The sequence below is a fragment of the Narcine bancroftii genome, chromosome 14 (genome assembly GCF_036971445.1).
Source record: "Narcine bancroftii isolate sNarBan1 chromosome 14, sNarBan1.hap1, whole genome shotgun sequence".
Lineage (NCBI taxonomy): Eukaryota > Metazoa > Chordata > Chondrichthyes > Torpediniformes > Narcinidae > Narcine > Narcine bancroftii.
This window is the reverse complement of record NC_091482.1, coordinates 66,880,207-66,902,357: the sequence shown is the minus strand read 5'-3', so window position 1 is coordinate 66,902,357 and position 22,151 is coordinate 66,880,207. Positions and strand designations below refer to the sequence as shown.

At 45.0% G+C, this 22,151-nt stretch overlaps 1 protein-coding gene across 1 annotated transcript in view; it reads right to left on the bottom strand.

The window, feature by feature from the left end:
- slco3a1a (solute carrier organic anion transporter family member 3A1a) overlaps positions 1 to 22,151 on the bottom strand; it is a 130,852-nt gene that overhangs the window by 19,294 nt on the left and 89,407 nt on the right. The window contains exons 3-7 of the mRNA XM_069910474.1: positions 6,773 to 6,871; positions 5,703 to 5,972; positions 5,195 to 5,359; positions 3,147 to 3,345; positions 435 to 573 (exon numbers count right to left, since the gene is read on the bottom strand). Coding sequence (XP_069766575.1) covers positions 435 to 573; positions 3,147 to 3,345; positions 5,195 to 5,359; positions 5,703 to 5,972; positions 6,773 to 6,871 — 872 coding nt within the window. The remainder of the gene's footprint in view (positions 1 to 434; positions 574 to 3,146; positions 3,346 to 5,194; positions 5,360 to 5,702; positions 5,973 to 6,772; positions 6,872 to 22,151) is intronic.

Below are 22,151 nucleotides of genomic sequence, written 5' to 3'. Positions count from 1 at the left end.
GCGTATGTCGATGCTGGAAGCACCTCTCCACCACTGGCATTGACGCTCCCGACACCTCCCCACCCACTGGGCACTGCCATAACCGCTCATACCAGGGACCCTGACGTCGCCTCTCCTGCCTGATAGGCCGAGTTTCCTGCTCCTGCCAGGAGCACGATGTCGACGCTCCAGCTCCGTTGTCCTGCCCACTTCATTTACAGCTTTGTTACTTGTGATTATAAAAAAATTTTGGGTTGTTTTTAGGAGGCCCAGACAGCCCGAAAAATGGGGGTCAACTAATATGCGGCTATTCCATAAAACCATTAAAATGAGGATTAAAAAAGGGGTGTCGACTTATATGCCGAAATATACGGAAACTAAAGAGGAGCTTGTTTGATTTGCCTCTAGCTCATTCAGTGCAGCTAGAATGTAACTGAGCAATAAACTGAACTTACCACGTTGGAACAGCCAGCAAAGCATAAAGACAAGTAGGTTACTCCATCTGATCCACACACTGGATTGTAAGTTGTCGTCTTGCAATTGCAGTCACTATTGCAAGGAGCGTAAGGGTCCAAATCTGCATCCGACACAGTGCTGCAACATAAAGGAGAGAAATAGATTGTCCTTCCTCTGTCTGCTCACCTGTACAGCTGTAATAGATTGAAAAAGGAGGTATCCTTACTCTCCATTCAGTCTAACCCTTACTGATCGAAAAATCCAAATGAATATTTTCTTGCTTACATTTTAAATCTCCTCATGGTTTCTGTCCCCTCCAGCCCTCCTGCTCTGCCAGAGCCCTCCAATCCTTTTTGGTTTTGCTCATTTTCTCCCAGCAGCAGAGGTGATGCCTTGAAAAATCTGGGCCTCTGTCATCTCCTCTGCATTCAAAACCCCACTCTATTGACCAAACTCAGAGGCAGCCTTCCCAAATTTTGGGTGCAGCATCCAAATGGGATTAGTGTAGCTGGGCATCACAGTAGGTACGGAAGAGGTGGGCTGAAAGTTTCCTCATCTCAGGGTGTTCCAAACACTGTCCCACCTTGGCATCATGCAAGATTTTTCGACTGAGGGTCACAACTGTGCAGATGTGGAGTCGGACAAATGTGTAACCCCTGAACTCTCTGCTTCATTCCAGCGTTACAAGGAATGTGCGTCAGCTGTCAGGGTCACTGATACCCACTATTTCAGGTGGAGAACCGTGCGCAGTGTGACGACCGCCAGCTGTTCTGCTGACTTCAAGCCATTATACCTGGTCTCCTTTAATCCAAACACTTCGCTCAAGTGCCTGACCTGAGCTAAGATTTTGTAATTTCGCATTCTTCGACCTAACACTTTCTCTCCCTTCTCTTCAGGCCTTCAGGAGGGCACTGATGGGGGAACCATTCCTCAATTTACCAATGGGATGTGTTCCTGTAAACATTTTATTGAAGCAAAAATTCAGGAATGGGAAAAGCCTTACAGAATGTGTTCTGGGGACACCCTAACCCTAATCCCAACGTTAACCTAACCCTAATCCTAACATTACCCTAACCTCACCCTAACCCCAACCTTAGCCCTAACCCAAATTGGTACAAGGTTTTTCTGTTTGTGGAGAGTTGTTTGTGGAGTGCTCTTTGTTATGGAGGAAAAACATCAAATCCTCACAGCCCAAAGAGTGAATGGCATAATTCTCATAATTCCAACCCTGCATGCATCAAGGTATGTCTCCAAACATGCATTTACTTGCAGAAGAATTTTATCTGTTTATTGTCCATCAAATCTGGGAAAGAAATGCACAGGATAGGAAAAGACTACAGGGAGTTGTAAACTCAGCCAAACCCATCATGGGCATCAGACCTCTCCTTTAAGGACATCTACTTGAGGCAGCATCTTAAGAAAGCAGCTTCTATCCTCAAGCATCCATACCACCCTCTTCTCACTGCTACCATCAGGAAGAAGGAACAGGAGCCTGAAGACGAACACACAATGATTAAAAAAAAAAGCTGCTTCCCCTCTGTGTTAGGCTCTGCGGCACCTGGTGTTCCCAGGCGGTCTGATCTCGGAAGTTCAGGATTGGCCAGTACTTGGAGGGGAGACCACCTAGAAACACCAGGCGTTTTAGGTTTCTGTGAGGGGCACTGGACAAAGTGGCGACTCTCAGTCTTCCAGTAGACCAAGTTAAAGAATTTCCTGTAGGTTACATTCTAATGTAGTATTATGTGACAATAATGGAACTTTTATCTTTAGATTTTTGATCGGACAATAAACCACAGACACTACCTCGCTTTCTCTTTTTTTAAATTTTTTTTAAAAATATGACTTATCACAATATTTGCACATGTGTGACACTGCCCCAAAACAACAAATTTTGTGACCTGTTCATGAAATTAATTCTGATTCTGAAAAATGTTGCTTCCCTGTGACCACAGGAGATGCTCCACTTGCACCTACACCTCCTCCCTCACTGCCACTCGGCGCCCCACACTGTCCTTCAACATTTCACTTGTGAATCTGTGGGGATCATGTACTGCATCAGGTGCTCCCGTGTGGTCTTCTCCACATCGGAGAGACTGGGCATAGACTTTGGCTCTGTCCGCCGCAATAGCGGGGATCTCGCAGTGGCCAACAATTTCAATTCCCACCCCATTCCCTTGCTGACATATCTGCCTATGGTCTCGAGCACTGTAAGAATGAGACCACTTGCAAAATGGAGGAACAACACCCCATCTTCCATCTGGGCACCCTCCAACTGGATGGAATTAGCATCGACTTCTCTGGTTTCTGTTAAGAACCCAACTCCCTTCTTCCGTGTCTCCTTTCCTTTAGTTGTCTCTCTTGCTCTCTCTTCCCTTTTCCCTCTGACTCCTCTCACAGAGCCAAAACTAATTCTCACCTTCACTTATCATATCCTTTTGGCTGTTGGTCTGGACTCCTCCCCCTCCCATTCTTCCCCCTTTCTCTCTAGTCTTTAATTAAAATTTTGGCCAAATTAATGCTTATACCTTGAGGAAGGGCTCAGTCCTAAAACGTCGGTAATATATCTTTACCTCCTAAGGATGCTGCGAGACTGACTGAGTTACTCCAGCATTTACTGTGTGTTTTTACAACAATCTCAGCATCTGTAGACTTTCATGCTTCACTCCAAATTCCTCAGTCCCTATGCACCAGGTTTCACGATTCGTACTCACGTGTTTCCATATGGGACTGTGACTCCGGCTATAGGTCCCGTGTCACACCCAAGGAAGAGGAAGGAAATGTAGCATGTGGTGGATATCAGGTTCACCAACATGGCCATTCTAATAGCACCAAGGGGCGACAAACTGAGCTTCTTCACTAGCAGGCCCCCGAGAAAGATTCCCAGACATGCACAGGGAATAGCAGTCATCCCTGTGAGAGAGGGAGAAGAACGTTACCACCATTACACAGAGCTTTAATGAGACTACACCTGGAGCACAATGGCAGTTCTGCTCTCTTTACCTAGGAAGGGATATATTTGTGGAGGTATGTTATTACATGACTAGGCCACCAGGGGGCCACCACCTGGCGACCTTGTCTATATAAACCAGTTGCAGCTCATTCTGGCCTAGGCTTCATTCTGGCCTAGCCTTCATTCTGGCCTAGGCTTGCGCAGAGGCAAGGCCGAACTGTATATATTAGCCTATTAAAACTAGCTTTTTACTTGCACTCTGACTCGTGTGGTTGATGCCTGTGGCCATCAGTACTCACCCACTGAGCACGTGCAGTGGACGTTCATTATTCCTGGGGTGGTGAGCATTCCCACCGAGCGAATCAGGAGGTGGGATGCAGAAATTTTTTCACTGGGACTATTCGTCGAGGGCGCACGGGTTGAAGCATTCAGGGCTGAGATGAAGATTAATTTCTGCCCTCAAGAGGATGGTGAACCTGTGCAAGGGCCGACTGCAGAGGCCTGGCTGAACAGGAGGTCGCTAGATTGAGACACAGAGTTTGACCCACTGAGTTCCTCCAGCAGATGTTGTTTTGCTCCAGATTCCAGCAACTGCTGTCTCTCTTGTGCCCCAATAAACGTGGCAGGTTTCTTTCCCTAAAGGACATCAGCAAGAGTGTAGGCCCCCAATTTAAGATAGAACCTCTACTATATTTTTCCACAAGAGGAAACATTCTCCCCACTTCCACTCTATCATGATTTCTTGGATCTGATTTGTTTTTTTTTATCAGTTGGCATTTTAATCCTGTGACCAGATAAGATGGGGCTGGTGAGGTTCTTATTCCAGAAACATGAGGAAATATTCCCTACTACTTTGCTTGGCTGGAATGAACACATGACAGTGGTTCAAAGGCTGGCACATGTATATTTGCCTTGCGATTCTGCACGTTTGTAAGGGGCAGCCACAAGAACCAGGCAGAGCAACGGGCCAAAGAGCAATAGGCACTGGGGCAACAGGCAGAGAGAAACAAGCAGTGAACCACAGGCAGTGAATGACAGGAAGGAAACAACAGGCAGTGTAGGACAGACAGTGAAGAACTGGCAGTGAATGACAGGCAGCGAAGGACCTCTAGGGAACAACAGGCAGTGAAGGACATAGAGAATGACAGGTAGAGAACGACAGACAATAAAGGACAGGTTGAGAATGACAGGCAGTGAAGGACAGACAGTGAAGGACAGGTTGAGAATGACTGGCAGTGAACGACGGGTAGAGAACGACAGACAGTGAAAGACAGGTTGAGAATGACAGGTAGAGAGAGGACAGACAGTGACGGACAGGTTGAGAATGACAGGCAGTGAATAGATGTGGAAGGCAAGAGTCTACTTAGCCCATATTTGAATCGTGTTTGTTCTAATAGGTTTCATAGAATCATGTGGTATTTAGTGTTGTATAATTGAGAGCGAATGGTAGGACGAGGGAGGAGGACGACAGGTCGTGAAAGAAACAGGTTCGTTGTATGTCCAGAACAGTGCTTAGCTGTGGTTGGCCAGAGCAGTGCAGTGCTGCCAGAGCTCACTGAGGCGACCCGCTGGAGCAGCCCCATGAGGGGCCAGAGCAGCGCTCCAGTGAGCTCCAGCAGCACTGCACCCCTGGTTGTCTGCAGACTTCCATGTTTTACTTGGGTTTGGCTGAGGGAAGGTTAAAGTTTTATTTTCCAATTAAGCAGCCTTCTTACACCACAGAGGGCAGTGATCAATTACAGTACGTTAACCCTCTGACTGCGCCTCAACTTACTCTAGTATGCCGGGCAAGTTTGAGGACCCACTTACCCAGCAGTTGGTTGGCAGAGGAAGCAGAGAGGTTGAATTGCTGCTCAAGGTACTTGCCGAGGAAGGCTGCGAACCCAGCGACCACCGCAATCTCCATACAAGCGGCAAGAACGATGCAGGTGAACACAGGGTTGGACAGCAAGTGCTTGGTGACCTTCGGGATCACTGCAACACAAATGCAACCCCCCCACCCCCCACCAGCAGTGAGAAAACTGGAGGTGCTGCAGAAGGTGGGGATGAGGCAGAGGGGAGTGGAAGGGGGATGGGGAGGGGGTGAGGCAGTGTGTTGAGGGGGAGATGGTGAGGAGAAGGAAGGGAGAGAGAGGGAGGGGAGTGGGGAAGTGGGGGTGAGGCAGATGGGAATACAGAAGGGGTGGGATCGTTCAGAGATGGGGAGGGGATAGAGGGGAAGGGAGTAAGGAGGTGGGGGTGAAGCCGAAGGGAGGGGGAAGGAGTGGAGGGTCAAAGAGATGAGGAGGGATAGGAGGGCAAGCGTAAGGTGACTGACCTCGCATCTGTTGGAAACAGGACAAGGAAGGGGTAGGCTGGAGTGGATCCACCACCCCGTTGCCTGGCTTGGGTCTCTCGAAGGGCAGCGGAAGGCTGGGTGGGAGTGTGGCTGACTCATCCTCGGGCATCCTGTCACTCTTCACGGGCAGGGACTGCGGGAAGCCAAACATGAAGAGGGCCGAGAAGAAGAGCAGAGCGCCAGAGAGCAGGAAGCCTCCCCACCAGGCCCCAATCCAACGAGGGTCCTCTGGTGAAATGTCCAGTTTACCTGCAGAGTGGGGGAGAGGAACCACTGAGAGAGAAATCCGTCCAACATCCCCCACACCCTCAATTTTAAATCACCAACTCCTTTAACTACGTCCCCTTGCTTGAAACGCTCACATTCGTTTTAATTTCCTTTTTAAATTTAGACATACACCACGGTAACAGGCCCTTTGCCCCACATGTCCATACAGCCCAATTAACCTACAATCCCAGTACGTTTCTAACAGTGGGAGAACACTGGAGCCCCCGGGGAAAACCCACGCAGACACGGAAAAAACATACAAACTCATTACAGACAGAACAGGAGTTAAACCCTGGTCCCGATCACCGGTGCTGTAGCAGTGTTACGCCAACCCTGCCGCCCCAGGTGCAAACACCTCAGCCCCTGTCCCCTTAAAACCTTGTTTCAATGAGATTGCCCCTCAGTCTTCTAAACTCCAAACAATGCAGACCCGACATTAATCTAATTTTAATATAATTTTAACTTAGAGATGCAACATGGTAATATGATCTGCCCACAGACCGTGCTCCCAATTGGCCTACAACCCCTGCAAGTTTTTGGAAGATAGGAGGAAACTGGAGCACCCGGAGGAAACCCACGCAGGTCAGGAGGAGAATGTACAAACTCCTTACAGACAGCATGTGGTCACTGGCATCATAACAGCCTTGTGCTAACTGCTACACTAAATTTGCTACCCCGTTGAACTTCTTTAATCATTTAGCTGTGGAGGGGTTATAAGGGACATTGTTCTCCTTCCACCCCCCTCCTCTGCACATGCACATGCACAAATGCACCTTGCCTACTTGTGTCGATGAACACTGCATCCACATAGACCTTGGTGCAGAGCGATCCCAGGATGAAGCCGCAGGCAGGACCAAAGACCAGGGTGGTGAAGAGAATTCCTAAAGATCGGGAGAAAACATAGACTCAGCAGAGGCCAGAGGCTCCAATCTTAGACAACTTTTTAATGGTTCACCCCTGATTCAAGCCCTACCTTGGAGATCCTGCTTTTAAATCTAGCGGCAATTCGACAGAAGCGCCCACACTGTCAGATGCGCTAAATTTTGGATGAAGTATTCAACCACTATTCCTTACTTGTCAGGAAGGCGCCACAGTGACTGCACTACCTGAGGAGACTGAAGCGGGCAAGGCTACCGGCCACCATCATGTCAACCTCCAACAGCAGCTCTATCAAGACCCTCCTGGCCGTTTGCATCACAGGGTGGGTACAGTTGCTGCAGAGAATTGGATTAGAGGTCAATCCTCAGGACCAAAAGAGTGGCAGAGAGGATCACTGGAGTCTTCCTCCTCCCATTCAATGGGATCTACCAGGATTGTTGTCTGCAAAGGGCGCGCAAAGCCATTGAGGACCCCTTCCACCCTGCACACAGCAGCTTTCAGTTCCTCTTGTCGAGAAAGAGAGCTGGCACTACCAGCTGAGGAACAGCTTTTTTCCCACGGGTAACGAAAATGCTGAAAGACCGAAGGAACGGCTCACACTAACCATCCGAGACTCTCATATTCACAAAACAATATTGATTTATTTATTCATACAGATGAATACTTGTCCTGCGCATGTATTGTTTACATGTGCGCTATATCTGGTTGTGTGTCTACGTGTTTGGCACCAAGGATCAGAGAACGCTGTTTCATCAAGTCGTACTTGTGAAATCAGACGACAATAAACTTGACTTGATCCGAATATCCTCCTATTTTCATCAACACATTCCTGTCTGATTCCAATATCTTTCAATAGCCATTCCGTACTCCTGCCCAGTCCCCTGTATCTCGATTTGCCCAGTATTCCCGACGCCCTGAGGTTTATTGCTCTTCGCCTGGCCCATACTCCACGTTAACAGTGTGCAGAGCGCTGTGGAGAGCTGTGCCCTCTTGTGGTTGCTGTCATGGAGCCCTGGTTATTGTAATCACCAATCGCCTCTCCTGGCTGGTTGGTTTGGAGCTTTGCTGGCACCCAGTGGTCATCCTCTGTAAGGTGCAAAACACAAAAGTCCGCAGACGCTGTGATTGTAGTAAAAACACAGAGGAACCCAGCCCGTCCTGTTGCGTTCCTTAGAGGAGGTAAAAGTATATTACCGATGTTTCAGGCCTGTGCCCTTCTTCAAGGTATAACCCTTGTAATTTTGTATTAGGAATTAACAACAGTGAAAATTGATATCTTCAGACAATTTATTTTAGACATAAAGCACGGTAACAGGCTCTTAAGGTCCACGAGGCTGTGCCCCCCAATTACACCTGATTAACCTACAACCCCAGTACGTTTTGAAGGGTGGGAGGAAACTGGAGCTCCTGGAGGAAACCCACTCAGGGACGGGGAGAACATACAAACTCCTTACAGACAGTGCTGGATTCGAATGCTAGTCACTGACACTGTGATAACGTTGTGCTAACCGAGCCCCCTCTACGCTAACCGAGTAATGGCAGTGAGTTTATTGTCATACACATTATACAAGGTACTCACGCTGGATTTCTTACTTCCTGCAGCTGAACAGGTACTTGTAAAGGAAAACTATAACAGTAAACTAATTGAATGAAATTAAAATATAAGGTAGATAAAAAAATATTCACAATTATCCTGGTGCAAAGAAAGTGACTTGTGATCCTGCAGAGCAGTCTATGAACCAAAGGGAAGTCTGATAGCTGTTGGAAAGAACTGGTTCTTGAACCATCGAGCCATTCTGAATCTTTTTCTGCCTATGGCCCCCATGGGGCCGCCTTCCTTGTGAGATAGTCGAGTTTTGGTGTCTTCTGTACTCCTACTGACTACGTGAAAGACATAAAAATATTTATGTTATGTGAGGTGGAAAGAAAACAAGACTTTTACTTAAATATGCTGTGGTCCCTGGGGGGGAGGGGGGGGCTGTAGAACGGTTAGTTTTCAGGCTCTGAACCTTCTGCTGAAGGTAGCGGTGAGAAGAGGTTGTGACCACGGCCGGAAGCTTCCTCCAGGTGACAAATTTGACAAGCTGTGTATTGATTTCTGGAATTCCACAGACTTCCCCACATCCATCCACATGATAGACTAAGATTCAGTCCAGGAAAAGATCAGATGTACTGAGGAAACAGGTTGCATCAAGGATTTGAAGGTTGCAGAAAGTGGCAAACCTAGCCAAATCCATCATGAATACTCGCCTCTCGTCTACCAAGGATACCTATGGGAGGAAGTACCTCAAGATGGCAGCCAATATCATAAAGGACCCCATCACCCTGGTTACTGTCTCTTCTCGCTGCTACCTGGTAACAAAATTAATTGATGAGGGTAGGGCGGTAGATGTGGTCTACATGGATTTTAGCAAGGCATTTCATCCAGAAAGCCGTGAGGAATGGAATCAGTGGAAGCTTGGCTGTGTGGATAAAAAAAATTAGTTTGCAGGAAGAAAGCAGAGAGTAGTAGTGGAAGGAAAGTATTCTTCCTGGAGGTCGATGACTAGTGGAGGGGCCACAGGGATCTGTTCTGGGACCCTGCTCTTTGTGATTTTTATAAATGACCTGGATGAAAAGCTGGAAGGATGGGTTAGTAAGTTTGCGGATGACACGAAGTTGGAGGAGTTGTGGATGGAGCTGAAGGTTGTTGAAGATTACAAGAGGATCTAGACAGGATGCAGTGTTGGGCAGAAAAGTGACAGATGGAGTTTAATCCAGATAAGTGTGAGGTGGTGGATTTAACAAGGACGAACAAGAAGGCTGAGTACAGGGTTAATGGTCGGTAATTTAAGAGTGTGGATGAACAGAGGGTCCTTGGGGTCCAAATCCATACATCCCTCAAGGTAACTGCATAGGTTGATAGGATAGTTAAGAAGGCTTATGGGATGCTGGGATTCATAAATAGGGGGATTGAGTTCAGGAGTAGAGAGGTCATGTCGCAACTGTACAAATCTCTGGTGAGTATTGTGTTCAGTTCTGGTCACCTCATTATAGGAAGGATGTGGAAGCTATAGAGAGGGTGGATTCACTTCCACAGCGACCTGACTCAGATCTTTTGGTTGGTGAATCTAAAATCAGAGGTTGTATGTTTACAGTAGGAGGAGAAAGATTCACAAGGGTCCTGAGGGGCAGCTTCTTCACACAGAAAGTGGTAGGAGAATGGAACGAGCTGCCAGTAGCAGTAGTAAAAGTGTGGATTATTGTTATGTTCAAACGATATTTAGGCAGGCACATGGATTGGAAAGGTTTCGAGGGGCAGGCAAATGGAATTGGCTAGGTCGGAATAGTCAGGATGGGCTGAAGTGTTTCTCTGATGTTCCAGTGTATCCTCAGGAGGTTGGAAAAGATGCTTTAGAATATGCTGTGACTTGAAGTAAATGGAAATGTAATTTGGAGTGTTTCTTATTAAAGTATCAAAACCCTCCTCTCAAACAAAGTGTGCTTGGCTTGCAGACGCTGTGATTGTAGTGAAAACACACAGTAAATGCTGGAGGAACCCAGCCCGTCTCACAGCATCTCGCAGTTCCTCCAGCATTTATTGTGTGTTTTCACATAAAACGTCACCGGAGTTCTAGATTAAAAGTGGAGCTGTGAGGCAGCAGGTCTGCTGTGTCAGTGCTTCTTGGAGCTGTCCCTCCTGAGTCAATTCTTGCTTTAAGTGCACTGGGGAGTGATCCTGACTGAAGCAGCTTCCGTATATCTCAGATCCCTCCTGGGTGAAAGGGCTGACGACTCACCGAGGATGCCTAACAGCATCTGATGGTGTCCTGTCACTACCCCCGCTGCTCACTGCGGCCCATTTCGACAGAACTTTACTCCATATGTCAAAGGCAGCATGTGTTGAATGAACAGGCTTATTAAAGTCACTTCATGCAGAGATGTCAGTGCTGGATTGGCCCTGGTCATGAGGGTTATGTAGATGAGGTGTTAACCCACAACAAGAACACAGTTCAATTACAGTAACTATTGGTAGCTCTCTCACCTGAGTCGAAAGCTTGTAGATTCCACAGCTGATGCTTGAGCACAAAATCTCATCTGACACTCCAGCCACTTGCAAGAACATTAAATTTAGGTCTTGTTTCCCTCTCTTAAAAGCTCCCATGCATTCTTTTGAAGAAAGCTGTTCTCCCTCTCTGGGACTAATAGATATCCCTTGACGTCACCAAGAAGGATGATCTGCTTGATTGCTGTTTGTGGGAGCTTGCAGGTCACAAACTGCCATGTTACTCATGTTAAATTTAGACACACAGCGCATTAACAGGCCCTTTTGGCCCATGAACCCAATTACACCCAATTGACCAACAATCCCTGGTATGTTTTGAACAATGGGAAGAAACCACGCAGACACAAACTCCTTATGGACAGCGCGGGATTCGAACCCTGGTCGCTGGCGCTGTAGCATCATTGCGCTTGCTGCTATACTAATGGTGCTATGTTGTTACATTAATTTGATTTTATCTTGGCACACGACCCATTAGGATGGTGGTGAGGTTTTTATCACTCACATCTGGAGGCCAGAGGTGGAGAAGGAGAATCAATACTTTAAATGAGAAGTAAGTTGGGCTCTGTGTACTGATAATGAACTACTTGTGTGTCACAAAAACCCAATCACTGTTACCTTCTCGAGAAACAAGAGTTCCATTCCCTCCGTACTGGTGTAAAATCATCGACTTGAAACGATAGCTCTGACTCACACTTTGCACAGTCTGCCTGACCTGCTGAGCAATTTCCAGCATTTGTTTCAGATTTCTAACATCTGCATTTTTCTGTCAGTCTGCTCGATCCCGTGGGTGGGTCAAGCACAGAATCTCGGCTCTTGATGAGGTCACACGGGTCAAAGATGAATCGGGATGGGCAATAAACTCTGCCTTTAGCAGCAATACTCACTTGAATGAATACAAACAAAGTATGGCCCATGTCCATGTGAGGTCATCATATAAATTAAAATAGGATAGGAGAAGCCATTCAGCCCTTCAAACCTGCATCCGGTGGTGTAATCAATTCCTATCTTCTGTGCCATCTCCAAAGCCCTCAATTCCCTCAATTAAAATGTTCCAGTTTCCTCTTCCAATTATCTTGTCCCAGAGAGTTCATGTTGATCACCTTGTTCCCGTTTCTGTCGATCCTGAGCCAATCTCATACTGTCCGCACTATCCATCAGCTGCCCACAAGCGCCAGAGATGAACTTTGTTTTCATTGAGAAGACATTTTTCCTTCCTTCCCTCCTTGCCTTTCCCTTTCATCATTTCTCACTCTTTCTCTCCTCTCTCAATTGTCGATTGGAGGTGCTGTAAAGGAGCCTGGCTAACCCAGCATTCATAGCCAGAGGGAAAGCCATCTATTTAATCAACTTCCATGGGAAATTTTCCAATTAGTTACTTATTTCTTGCTGGCATTTAGTGATGGTCTCAACTGGAGAAGGATCACAATATTTTGTTTCGGACAGGAGAGGTACATGTCACAGATAAGGCCAACATTTATAGCCCTTGGGGAAAGTGGTGGTATATGTGAGCTTGGTGTGTGAGTGGTGGATTGTGTGCCTCTGGTGTGTGAGCGGGGGAACATGTGGGCAGTTGATGGATGATGTGGACAATATAAGATTGGTGCAGGATTGACATAAGTGTGTGCAAGATGCTCAGCATGAACTCATGGAGCCAAATGCCTGTTTCTATACTGTACTGTGGTGATGGCAATCTGCTCTTGTGAAGGATAAGTTTTCCACCTTCATCTACTGGACACCTACCCCTGAGCATAAAGCCCTGGAAAAGCTAGTAGACACAGCCAGGACATTACAGGCAAAACCCTCCCCACCATCGAGAACATCTACAGGGAATGCTGCTGTCGGAGAGCAGCAGCAATTATCAAGGATCCACCCCACCCAGCACATGCTCTGTTCTCGCTGCTGCCATCAGGAAAGAGGTGTAGGGGCCACAAGATTCACACCACCAGGTTCAGGAACAGCTGCTCCCCCTCCACTATCAGACTCCTCAACAAACTCTATCAGGGACTTGTGTAAGGACAATTACTTTTGCATTTTATTGATTTTTTTTCTCTGCATTGCACAGTTTGTTAACATTTATTTATTTGTTTACATATACATGTTGAGTACAGTTTTATTTTGCACTACCAATAAGGGATACCTGCCTCGCACGCAGGAAAAAGAATCTTAGAGTTGTATGTGATGTCATGTATGTACCGTGACAATAAATCGGAACTTTTAGAAGCTATTAACAGCAATGATGAGTAGACATCTTTACTTTTGTACTGAAGTCCTCATGCAATAAAGGCCAACATTCCATCTGTGTATGTGGAAGAAATGGGGCCTCCCTTCCCATAGGAGTGTGTGTATTATGGGTAGTCACGTTTCCTTCCCTTCTGAAACTTATTTGGAAGTCACATCACCTGTCAATCAAAGTTGGACTCTGGCCATCCATTAGAGTACATACATTGCCACTGGCTAATTTAAATTACCTAGGGTCATTATTGGCTAGAAGCATAGATTAGCACTGTATATAACACAGATGCACAGCACATTCTTCCTCTCTGCCTCTTGGTCCAAGCTCTGGACATCATTCCATGCCAGGTCGCCACTGTGGACATCACTGGAAGCTTTGTGGGTAAGGTGTGCACTACAGTGAATCTGAACCGTAGTATTGCGATAGATCAATACTTGCAGAGAGCCACAACCCCATTGCTGCAGAGAACCTGGTGTATGTAAGAATCCCTTCTTGTAGTGTGTGTACTCAAGTGTGTGACTGTGTTGAGTATAGGTTCACTATTGTTGGAGTCCAACCTAGGTCCGAGGTGAATGTCTATATCGTAAATAGTAATCGAGTACCGTTTAACTTTCTCCTGTTTGTCTCCCATGTGTTAATTAAAGTTGTGTGATTGTAATACGTGGCCAGACTCATCTCTCTGTGAACCCACTGAACCTGATACTTTTCTCAACACGACACCATCTGCCTATGTACCTGCGTATTAGCTTTCAGTCCTGCTTATGATCAAGTTTATCCAGGTTTCTTTAAACTACAACATTTCCCAATCTCTGAAGAGTCAGTAGAAATTCTGCCTGGCCCACAGGAAAAGGAATCTCAGAGTTGTTTGTGATCTCATGTATGAACTCTGACAATAAATCTGAAATCTGACTTTTCAGAACATTAAAATCCTACCTGCGGGACATGCCATAATTTGAGCCTGAAGAATCGACTTCACCATGTTTTGTTGCAAGGTCACAGGACATTTTCAACTGCCAGATGTTTATACATTGATACCCCAAGGTTTTCTTTTCCAGAGGTTCCAGACCACTGATGCATTGCACAGAATATACAGGAGGGAACTCGATCATTCGATCCAAGCAGCCCATGCCAGTATTTATAAAGGTTCCTCCCGTCTTTCCTTATTTAAGTCAATCAGCATCATCCTTTCTTCCCTTCTCCTCCTCTCCCCAGAAACATTATTTCCTTCAGGAAACTGGGATAAAGTTTCACATACAGTTGTCCAGAATTCAAACAACCAGCAGCCTTAAGCAACTGGCAAAAATAAAATGCAGAAAATAAATTGGTAAAAAATATGAACATTTAAAATTAACACCCCCTAGTGGCTACTTTGCCAATCCACACAACATGCAATCTCAAGCAACTGGAAAATACACTTATCCAAATATCTATTAATCCCCATAGGTGCCAGATACCAAGGGGTTTATTGTATTTCACAGACCTGTGGGTAAAAATTCTCAGTTATATTTCAGTGACTATGTAAGCTGATGGCCTCCACATGCCTTTCCCTACAGGAGCGACAGAAACGGGTACAAGGTGATCAACATGAACTCTCTGGGACAAGATAATTGGAAGAGGAAACTGGAACATTTTAATTGAGGGAATTAAGGGCTTTGGAGATGGCACAGAAGATAGGAATTGATTACCGCCTTATGCAGGTTTGAAGGGCTGAATGGCCTTCTCCTATCCTATTTTAATTTATATAATGACCTCACATGTACATGGGCCATACCTTGTTTGTATTCATTCAAGTGAGTATTGCTGCTAAAGGCAGAGTTTATTGCCCATCCCGATTCATCTTTGAGAAACATTCTCTCTGCAGCTCTCTGCTAAAACCATTTATAATTTAAATTACCTCTCTTTGGTGATCCCTTGGCCTTCTGCTCTCAAGACCCAGTCTAATCATTTCCTAGTGTATTTAGTGTAATATTTCTGGTTTTAGCTTTGCAAATTTTCTTTGTCGCCTCTCCAGCACCTCTAGTTTTTTTTTACAGCACTCCTGCCATTAAACCGAATCTTCTTTTTCTTCACTCGTGGACAAAGGGATTCCATGGTGCTGTTTTGAATTCAGGACCTCCTATGTATCCTGAGGCAATAAGTAAGCTTCAACCATGAAAACCCCTGCAGCAATGGTAATGTGGGATCTTTCTGTGTATGAACTTAAAGGTTAAAGCAGTGGTTCTCAACCTTTTTCTTTCCACTCACAATCCACCTTAAGTATTCCCTAGGCCATCAGTGCTCTGTGATTAGTAAGAGATTGCTTAAGGTGGGATGTGGGTGGGAAGAAAAAGTTTGAAAACCACTGTTTTAATTGGACCGAATTGACTCGTTATGTGCACGGTTTCATAACTCCAAAGGAAATGGGCTAATGACAATTTTTCTCCAGCAAAATATTTCAGTAACAATTGGGTCTAGAGCAGTGATTCTTAACCTTCCCTTCCCACTCACATCCCACCTTAAGCAATCCCTTACTAATCACAGAGCACCGGTGGCATAGGGATCTCTTAAAGTGGTAAGTGATTGGAAAGAAAAAGGTTGAGAACTAGTGAGTTAAAGGTTCCATTATTGTTACATGATACTACATTTAGAATATAACATACATGACATTCTTTAACTTTGTCTTCCATAAGGAAAACAGAGAGTTTCCACTTTGTTCAGTGCCCCTCACAGGAATGAGGCCCCTGTGACTAATGAACTCACAACCCCTAGTTTACAAGGCCAGTGTTCTAACACTGAGCTATCAGAGCCTCTTACCTGCCAAATTTCCAATGTGACAAAAATGGCTGCACTTCAAAAAGTACTTCCATGGCTATGAAACACTTTGGGACACAGTGAGGTTGTAAAAGGCACTAAAACAGCATAAAGTAAATGTATTATAACCACATTTAACGGCCTAACCATAATAATGACAGACCAGAAGTATAAAATGTAATAAAGTGTTCCCAGCATTTTCATTTTTCATTCTACATCACTGCATTTTTAAAAATTCCTTCACTGCATCCTTAACACTCTCTCTCCTTTCTCTCTCCCCCTCCTTTTCTCCTCCTCTCCTTCCTCTCACGAGTTCTCCCATGTTTCTTTTAATCCTCCCTTTCTCCTTTTTTCACTCTCCCCCTCACCCCATCTCTTTCTCTCCCGTGTCCGCACCTCTCTCTCTCTCTCTCTCTCTCTTTCTCTCTCTCTCTCTCTCTCTCTCTCTCTCTCTCTCTCTCTCTCTCTCTCTCTCCTGCAAAGTTATACAGTGCCAGAAACCAGGGTTAAAATCCGGCGGTTGTCTGTCCGTATGTTCTCCCGTGTCTGTGTCGATTTTCTCTGAGTTCTCCGATTTCCTCCCACGTTCCAAAAATGTGAGGTTTGTAGGTTCATTGGTGTATTTGGGCAGCATGGGTTTGTGGCTGGAAGGGATTGCGACTGTATCTTTAAATTCAAATTTGAAGAATAATCTTTCTGTCTTTTTTCCCCTCTGTCTCTCGCTTACACTCTCTCTCTGTCTCTCTCTCTCCCTCTCTTCCATTTAATCATAAAACCTTCTTCATATATTGCAGTTAAATTAAATGCTGAGAATTTTGGAATGGATCACTCACTGCTTGTCCTTGAATCAGGACATTCTCTGAATCATTACCCCCAACCTCTCTCCACCTCTCAGGTAGTGCAGTCATCTCAAAAATTATGCTCTGATTTGCCTAAATGAAGAAATATAAGGAAACCAGCTGTTTCAGATACCCCAGCCTTCTCATTATGATTGACCTAAAAATGACAGATTTTAATATTCAGAGATTATCCAGACTTGAGATCAAAGCTTTTCTAACTGCTTTGAATGCAACATGAAATCGATCTATTCTGCGAAGAGCTTTCTTCTTTGGAAGGACAGTAATCCACAGAGTGGCACATGACTTGTTTATACTTTTCCATTGTAATTCACTAGAAATGGGATCAATCCTCTACCATTTTGCACAGGTTACTATTTTCAACACCGCTCTGTACTGCACTTCACAACAATACCTAGTTCCATAATGTGGCAACTTGTCTTCAGCGAGGCAACAGATCTGCCAGTCATTCATAGAGTTGGAGAAGATTTAAGAAATGGAAGGAGATCATTCAGCCCATCTTATCCTTGTTAGTTTAAAAACACCAACGCATATTCCAATTACGAAAATTCACTTTTATGAACAAAGCCGTGTTCACTTTTACGAAAGGAATTTTGAATAGATTTTCGATTTTACGAAAATACCCTCCAATAGTAGTGAATGGGTCTTCGCTTTACCCCATTTCAGCTTATGAAGGGTTTCATAGGTACGCTCTAGTTTTGTAAAATATTCTGATACTGGAGCAGTAACCCTGCAGTTACAGCTCGACAAACGTACACCTAGTTACTTTTTATGTGGGTCTTTAACTCTTTCATCATTTCAGGAGGTGAGTTCCAGACAAAGAGAAATTTGCTCATCTCCCCACTAAGTGACTTGTCCTGGACACACATCTCCACACTTGTCAGGAAGGCGTAACAGCGACTGCACTTCCTGCGATGACTACAATGGGCAAGGCTATTGTCCGCTTTCTATAGGAGCCCTATACTGTCCGGCTACATCGCAGTGTGGTGCATTTGCTGTAGAGCATTAGATCGGAGGTTAATCCACAGGACCGTAGAGCGGCAGAGAGGATCATTCTCCACCCTCCCCCACCCACCCCCCACCCCCAACAGTTGACATAATTTACTGGGATCGTTGTCTAAAAAGGGCTCGCAAAATCAGTTAGGACCCCTACCAGATGCTCCCATTGGGAAAGGGATACAGGAGTATCAGAGCCAGAACCTCCGGGCTGAGAAACAGCTTCTTCCCACGGGCAGTGAATGACTGATGAAATGCTCATGCAAACCCTTTGTGGCTCAACTAATATACACTGTACATATGTATAGTTTGTATATGTGTTTGCAGTGTGTTGGACTGAGGACCGGAGAAGGTTGTTTTGTCAGGTTGCACTAGTACAGTGGTTTTCAAATTGCCCCCTTAATCTCACATTCCACCTAAAGTAATCCCTATGCCATCGGTGCTCTGTGATTAGTAAGGGATTGCTTCAAGTGGGATGTGAGTGGGAAGGGAAGGTTGAGAATCACTGCTCTAGACCCAATTGTTACTGAAATATTTTGCTTGAGAAAAATGGTCATTGGCCCATTTCCTTTGGAGTTATGAAACCCTGCACATAATGAGTCAACTAGGGATGATTAAAACAGTAATTTTCAAACTTTTTCTTTCCACTCACATGCCCACCTTAAATAATCCTTTACTAATTACAGTGCACTGATGGCATATGGAATACTTAAAGTGGAATGTGAGTTTAGGGGGGGCAGTTTGAAAACCACTGGTCTAGTACAATTGAATGATAAATAGATGTGAACTTAAACTTAATCCTTCCTCCAAATATTGCTTGTTGTTTGTTGTCGCATATACGGGATTCACTGAAAAGGTTGCCCTCCAAGGAAGACAATCTACACTTAAGTTCAGCATGTCGTACAATAATAAAATAACTGTGTAGGGAGTGGTGTTGCAGTAACTCAAGAGTATATTGGAAGTGGAGGGAGAGGGGATGAGGGCTACAGAAACCACAAGTCCGACCTAATCCTTTCATTTCCATTTTCTAGTCCTTCCAACATTTATAAATTCCCTCTGCACCTTCTCCATTGCAACCTCATCTTTCCATGAAGTTTGGGATCTGTATTTAACTCTGGCTGAGCTAGTTTTGTACACTTTTATTACTTAAGCTTGCAGCCCTTTCATTCCATGCCTCAAAATAAAGGGAAAAATCCTATATTTCATATTAATGATCTTATTGGCCTATCTTGTTCCGAGTTAAGGATCCTCAGACATGCATTCCCAGATGCTGGTGTTCCTCTGTGCCTTTCTCAAGGCTTGGAGCCAGTGGTCTTTAATGCAGTGTTGACTTGCTTACAACACTTATATCAATGAGAAACCTCACTGCAACATCCTGCAGTAAATGTAATAGAATCCTTCATCTTTTCCCTTCTCTGTTTTGTTTTTCTTTTCCTCTGCATTGTTTGAGGGTCCAACTTTCAGATATTAAAGTTAAAGTTAAACTGAGAAGCTTTTTGACTTAAGATTGATGGTCAACTTCGGAGGATACCTCCTGACTGACATCACTAAATGAGTGCGATTTGTGGAGGTTTCTTTACATCAACAGGGTCGGATGGTTAGTGCTTTGCTATTACAGCACCAGTGATTCTGGTTCGAATCTGGTGCTGTCTGTAAAGAGTTTATACATTCTCTCTGTATTTGTGTGGGTTTCCTCCAGGTGCTCTGGTTTCCTCCCACCCTTCAACAATGTATGGGGTTTGTAGGTTAATTGGTGTATTTGGCCAGCATGGACTCATGGGCAAGAAGGGCCTGTGACTGTGTTGCATGTTTAAATTAAGACATTTTAAAAACAGGCTTCTTATATCCTAACCTATGTGATTATGTTGAAAATTTTTTTTCCCTACTCATTTCTGATCATTTTAAGTTTATTGTCAGGTGCATCAAGGGACAACAAAACGTCATTTTGCATGGGATCCAGCAAATGAACCCATACCATACAATAAAGCATTGCACAGACTGCAAAGTGACAGAGAGAGAGAGAGGGGGGAGGGGGAGAGAGAGGGGAGGTGAGAGAAAGACGGAGAGAGAGAGAGAAAGAGAGGGGGAGAAAGAAGGGAAAGAGAGAGATTACATTTTAAAAACTTGAATTAGAATGAACCAAGGTTGAGATTATTTTACTCATGTGAGGCTTGTTCAGGAGTCTGATAACAGCAGGAAAGAACCTGTCCTTGGGCATCATGGTACTTGATTTCACCATCAGGAGGAGAATGGAGAGAGGGTGGCCAGGTGGATAAGACTTTTAATATCTGTAACCTTTCTGAGCCAGTGGAAAGTGATGTTGGAATTGATGGGGGTGGGTGGGTGAGTGGGTGGATGGGAGGTTGGTTGGTTTGTGTGATGGTCTGAGCTGCATTTGCACTCTGCAATTTCTTGGGGGCTTGGGTGGATCAGTTTCTGTTTGAAGCTGTGATGTTCCCTAACTGGATGGTGCACGTGTTAAAGGTGTTGAGGGATGCAGGCCACATGCCAAATTTCTTCAGGCTTCTCAGAAGGTAGAGGCATTGGTGAACTTTCATGGCCATCTCATCAACATGGTTGGACCAGAGCAGCTCACTGGAGATATTTACACCTAAGACCTTATATCAAGACCTTATATCAACCACAGACACGGACAGGGGAGTGAAGAGCACCCCTCTTCTGGAAGTCTATGACTGGGTCCTTAGTCCTATGGACATTGAGAGATTTTATTTGTCCTGGCACAGTGCCACTTGAAGCTTGATCTCCACTCTATACTCTGTCTTGTCATGGTGAGAGACCTGGCCTACAACGGTGGTGTCATTTGCAGATTTATAGGTGGAGTTGGTGCAGCACAGTCCTGGGTTTACAAGAGGTGTAATGGCAGTTGTTCAAGGCACTTGTGTGAGGATTATCATGGGAGAGGTGTCGTCTCCAATCTTCACTGATTGTGGTCTGCAGAACAGGAAGTCAGCTATCCTCTTACAGAGGGGTGTGCTGAGACTAAGATCCTAGAGTTTACTTGGGACCATGGTATTGAAGGCAAAGGTATCATCAATGAAAAGCAATCTGAAAGGGTCACAAAAATTACAAGTCTTCCTCAGTCGTCCTTTCTCTCATCATTACTGTCTATTCCACATTGCAGATGGAGAATGAGAAGAACCAAAACCGCATTCTATGGCAGTTGAAGGCCTCTGCTAAAGCCACACATGTACTAAAACTCTCCAGAAAGGGAGAGCAGGAATATGGCAGGAATTATCTGCTCTTTTCCTACATGTGGACGAATGTGAACTCAGGTGAGGCATTCTGACCTTCAGTGGGAGAGGGAGCAAGCGTGGACTTCTGTAGGACCAGGAACGACCACCCTCCTCTACACATCAACAACTCTTGTAGTAGAAAGTGGAGATCACCAAGCTCCTTGGAGTTCACTTAACTCTCATGGATGCACAACATCTCCTCATTGCCAGGAAGGTGCAACAGTGACCGCACTTCCTGAGAAGACTGAAGTGGGCAAGGCTACTGGCCATAATCGTGTCAACTTTCTGCAGGAGCACCAGCGACAACATCCTGGCCGGCTGCATCACAGAGTGGTACATTTGCTGCAGAGAAATAGATCGGAGGTCAATCCACAGGACCATGAGAATGGCAGAGAGAATCACTGGAGACTCCCTCCTCTACATTGACGTAATCTACCAGGATCATTGTCTGAAGAGGGCGTACAAAATCACTGAGGTCCCCTTCCACCCTGCACACAGCATCTTTCAGCTGTTCCCATCGGAGAAGAGAAACAGGATTATTAGAGTTGGCGCCACTAGGCTGAGGAACAGCTTCTTCCCACGGGCAGTGAGAATGCTGAATGACCAAAGAACTGCTCACACTGACCATCTGAGATTCTCATGTTCATGAAACAGCATCTATTTATTTATTTGTACATATAAATACTTGTCCTGCATATGTATTGTTTGTCTTCTGTATGTGTGTAATGTCAGGTTGTGTGTCAGCGTGTTTTGCACCGAGGACCAGAGAATACTGTTTCATCGGGTTGTACGTGGGCAATCAGATGACAACAAACTTGGCTTGAATTGTCTTGACTTGAAAACTCATACCCAAAAAACTTCAGCTAACACAAGGCAATCTCCAGGAGACACAAACACTGTGGTTACCTGACAGGACTGGATATTTGGACTGATGTTCCAGAGACATGGGTTCATGTCAGTGGGGAATTTCATTTGAGTTAATTAGATAAATATGGAATTTAAAAAAAACTTAATCTTAGTAATGGTGAATCTCCTGGATTGTTGTAAAAACCTTTCTTATTTATTAATGTCTCTCAGGGAAACAAATGAGCTATTTTTTTAACTAGA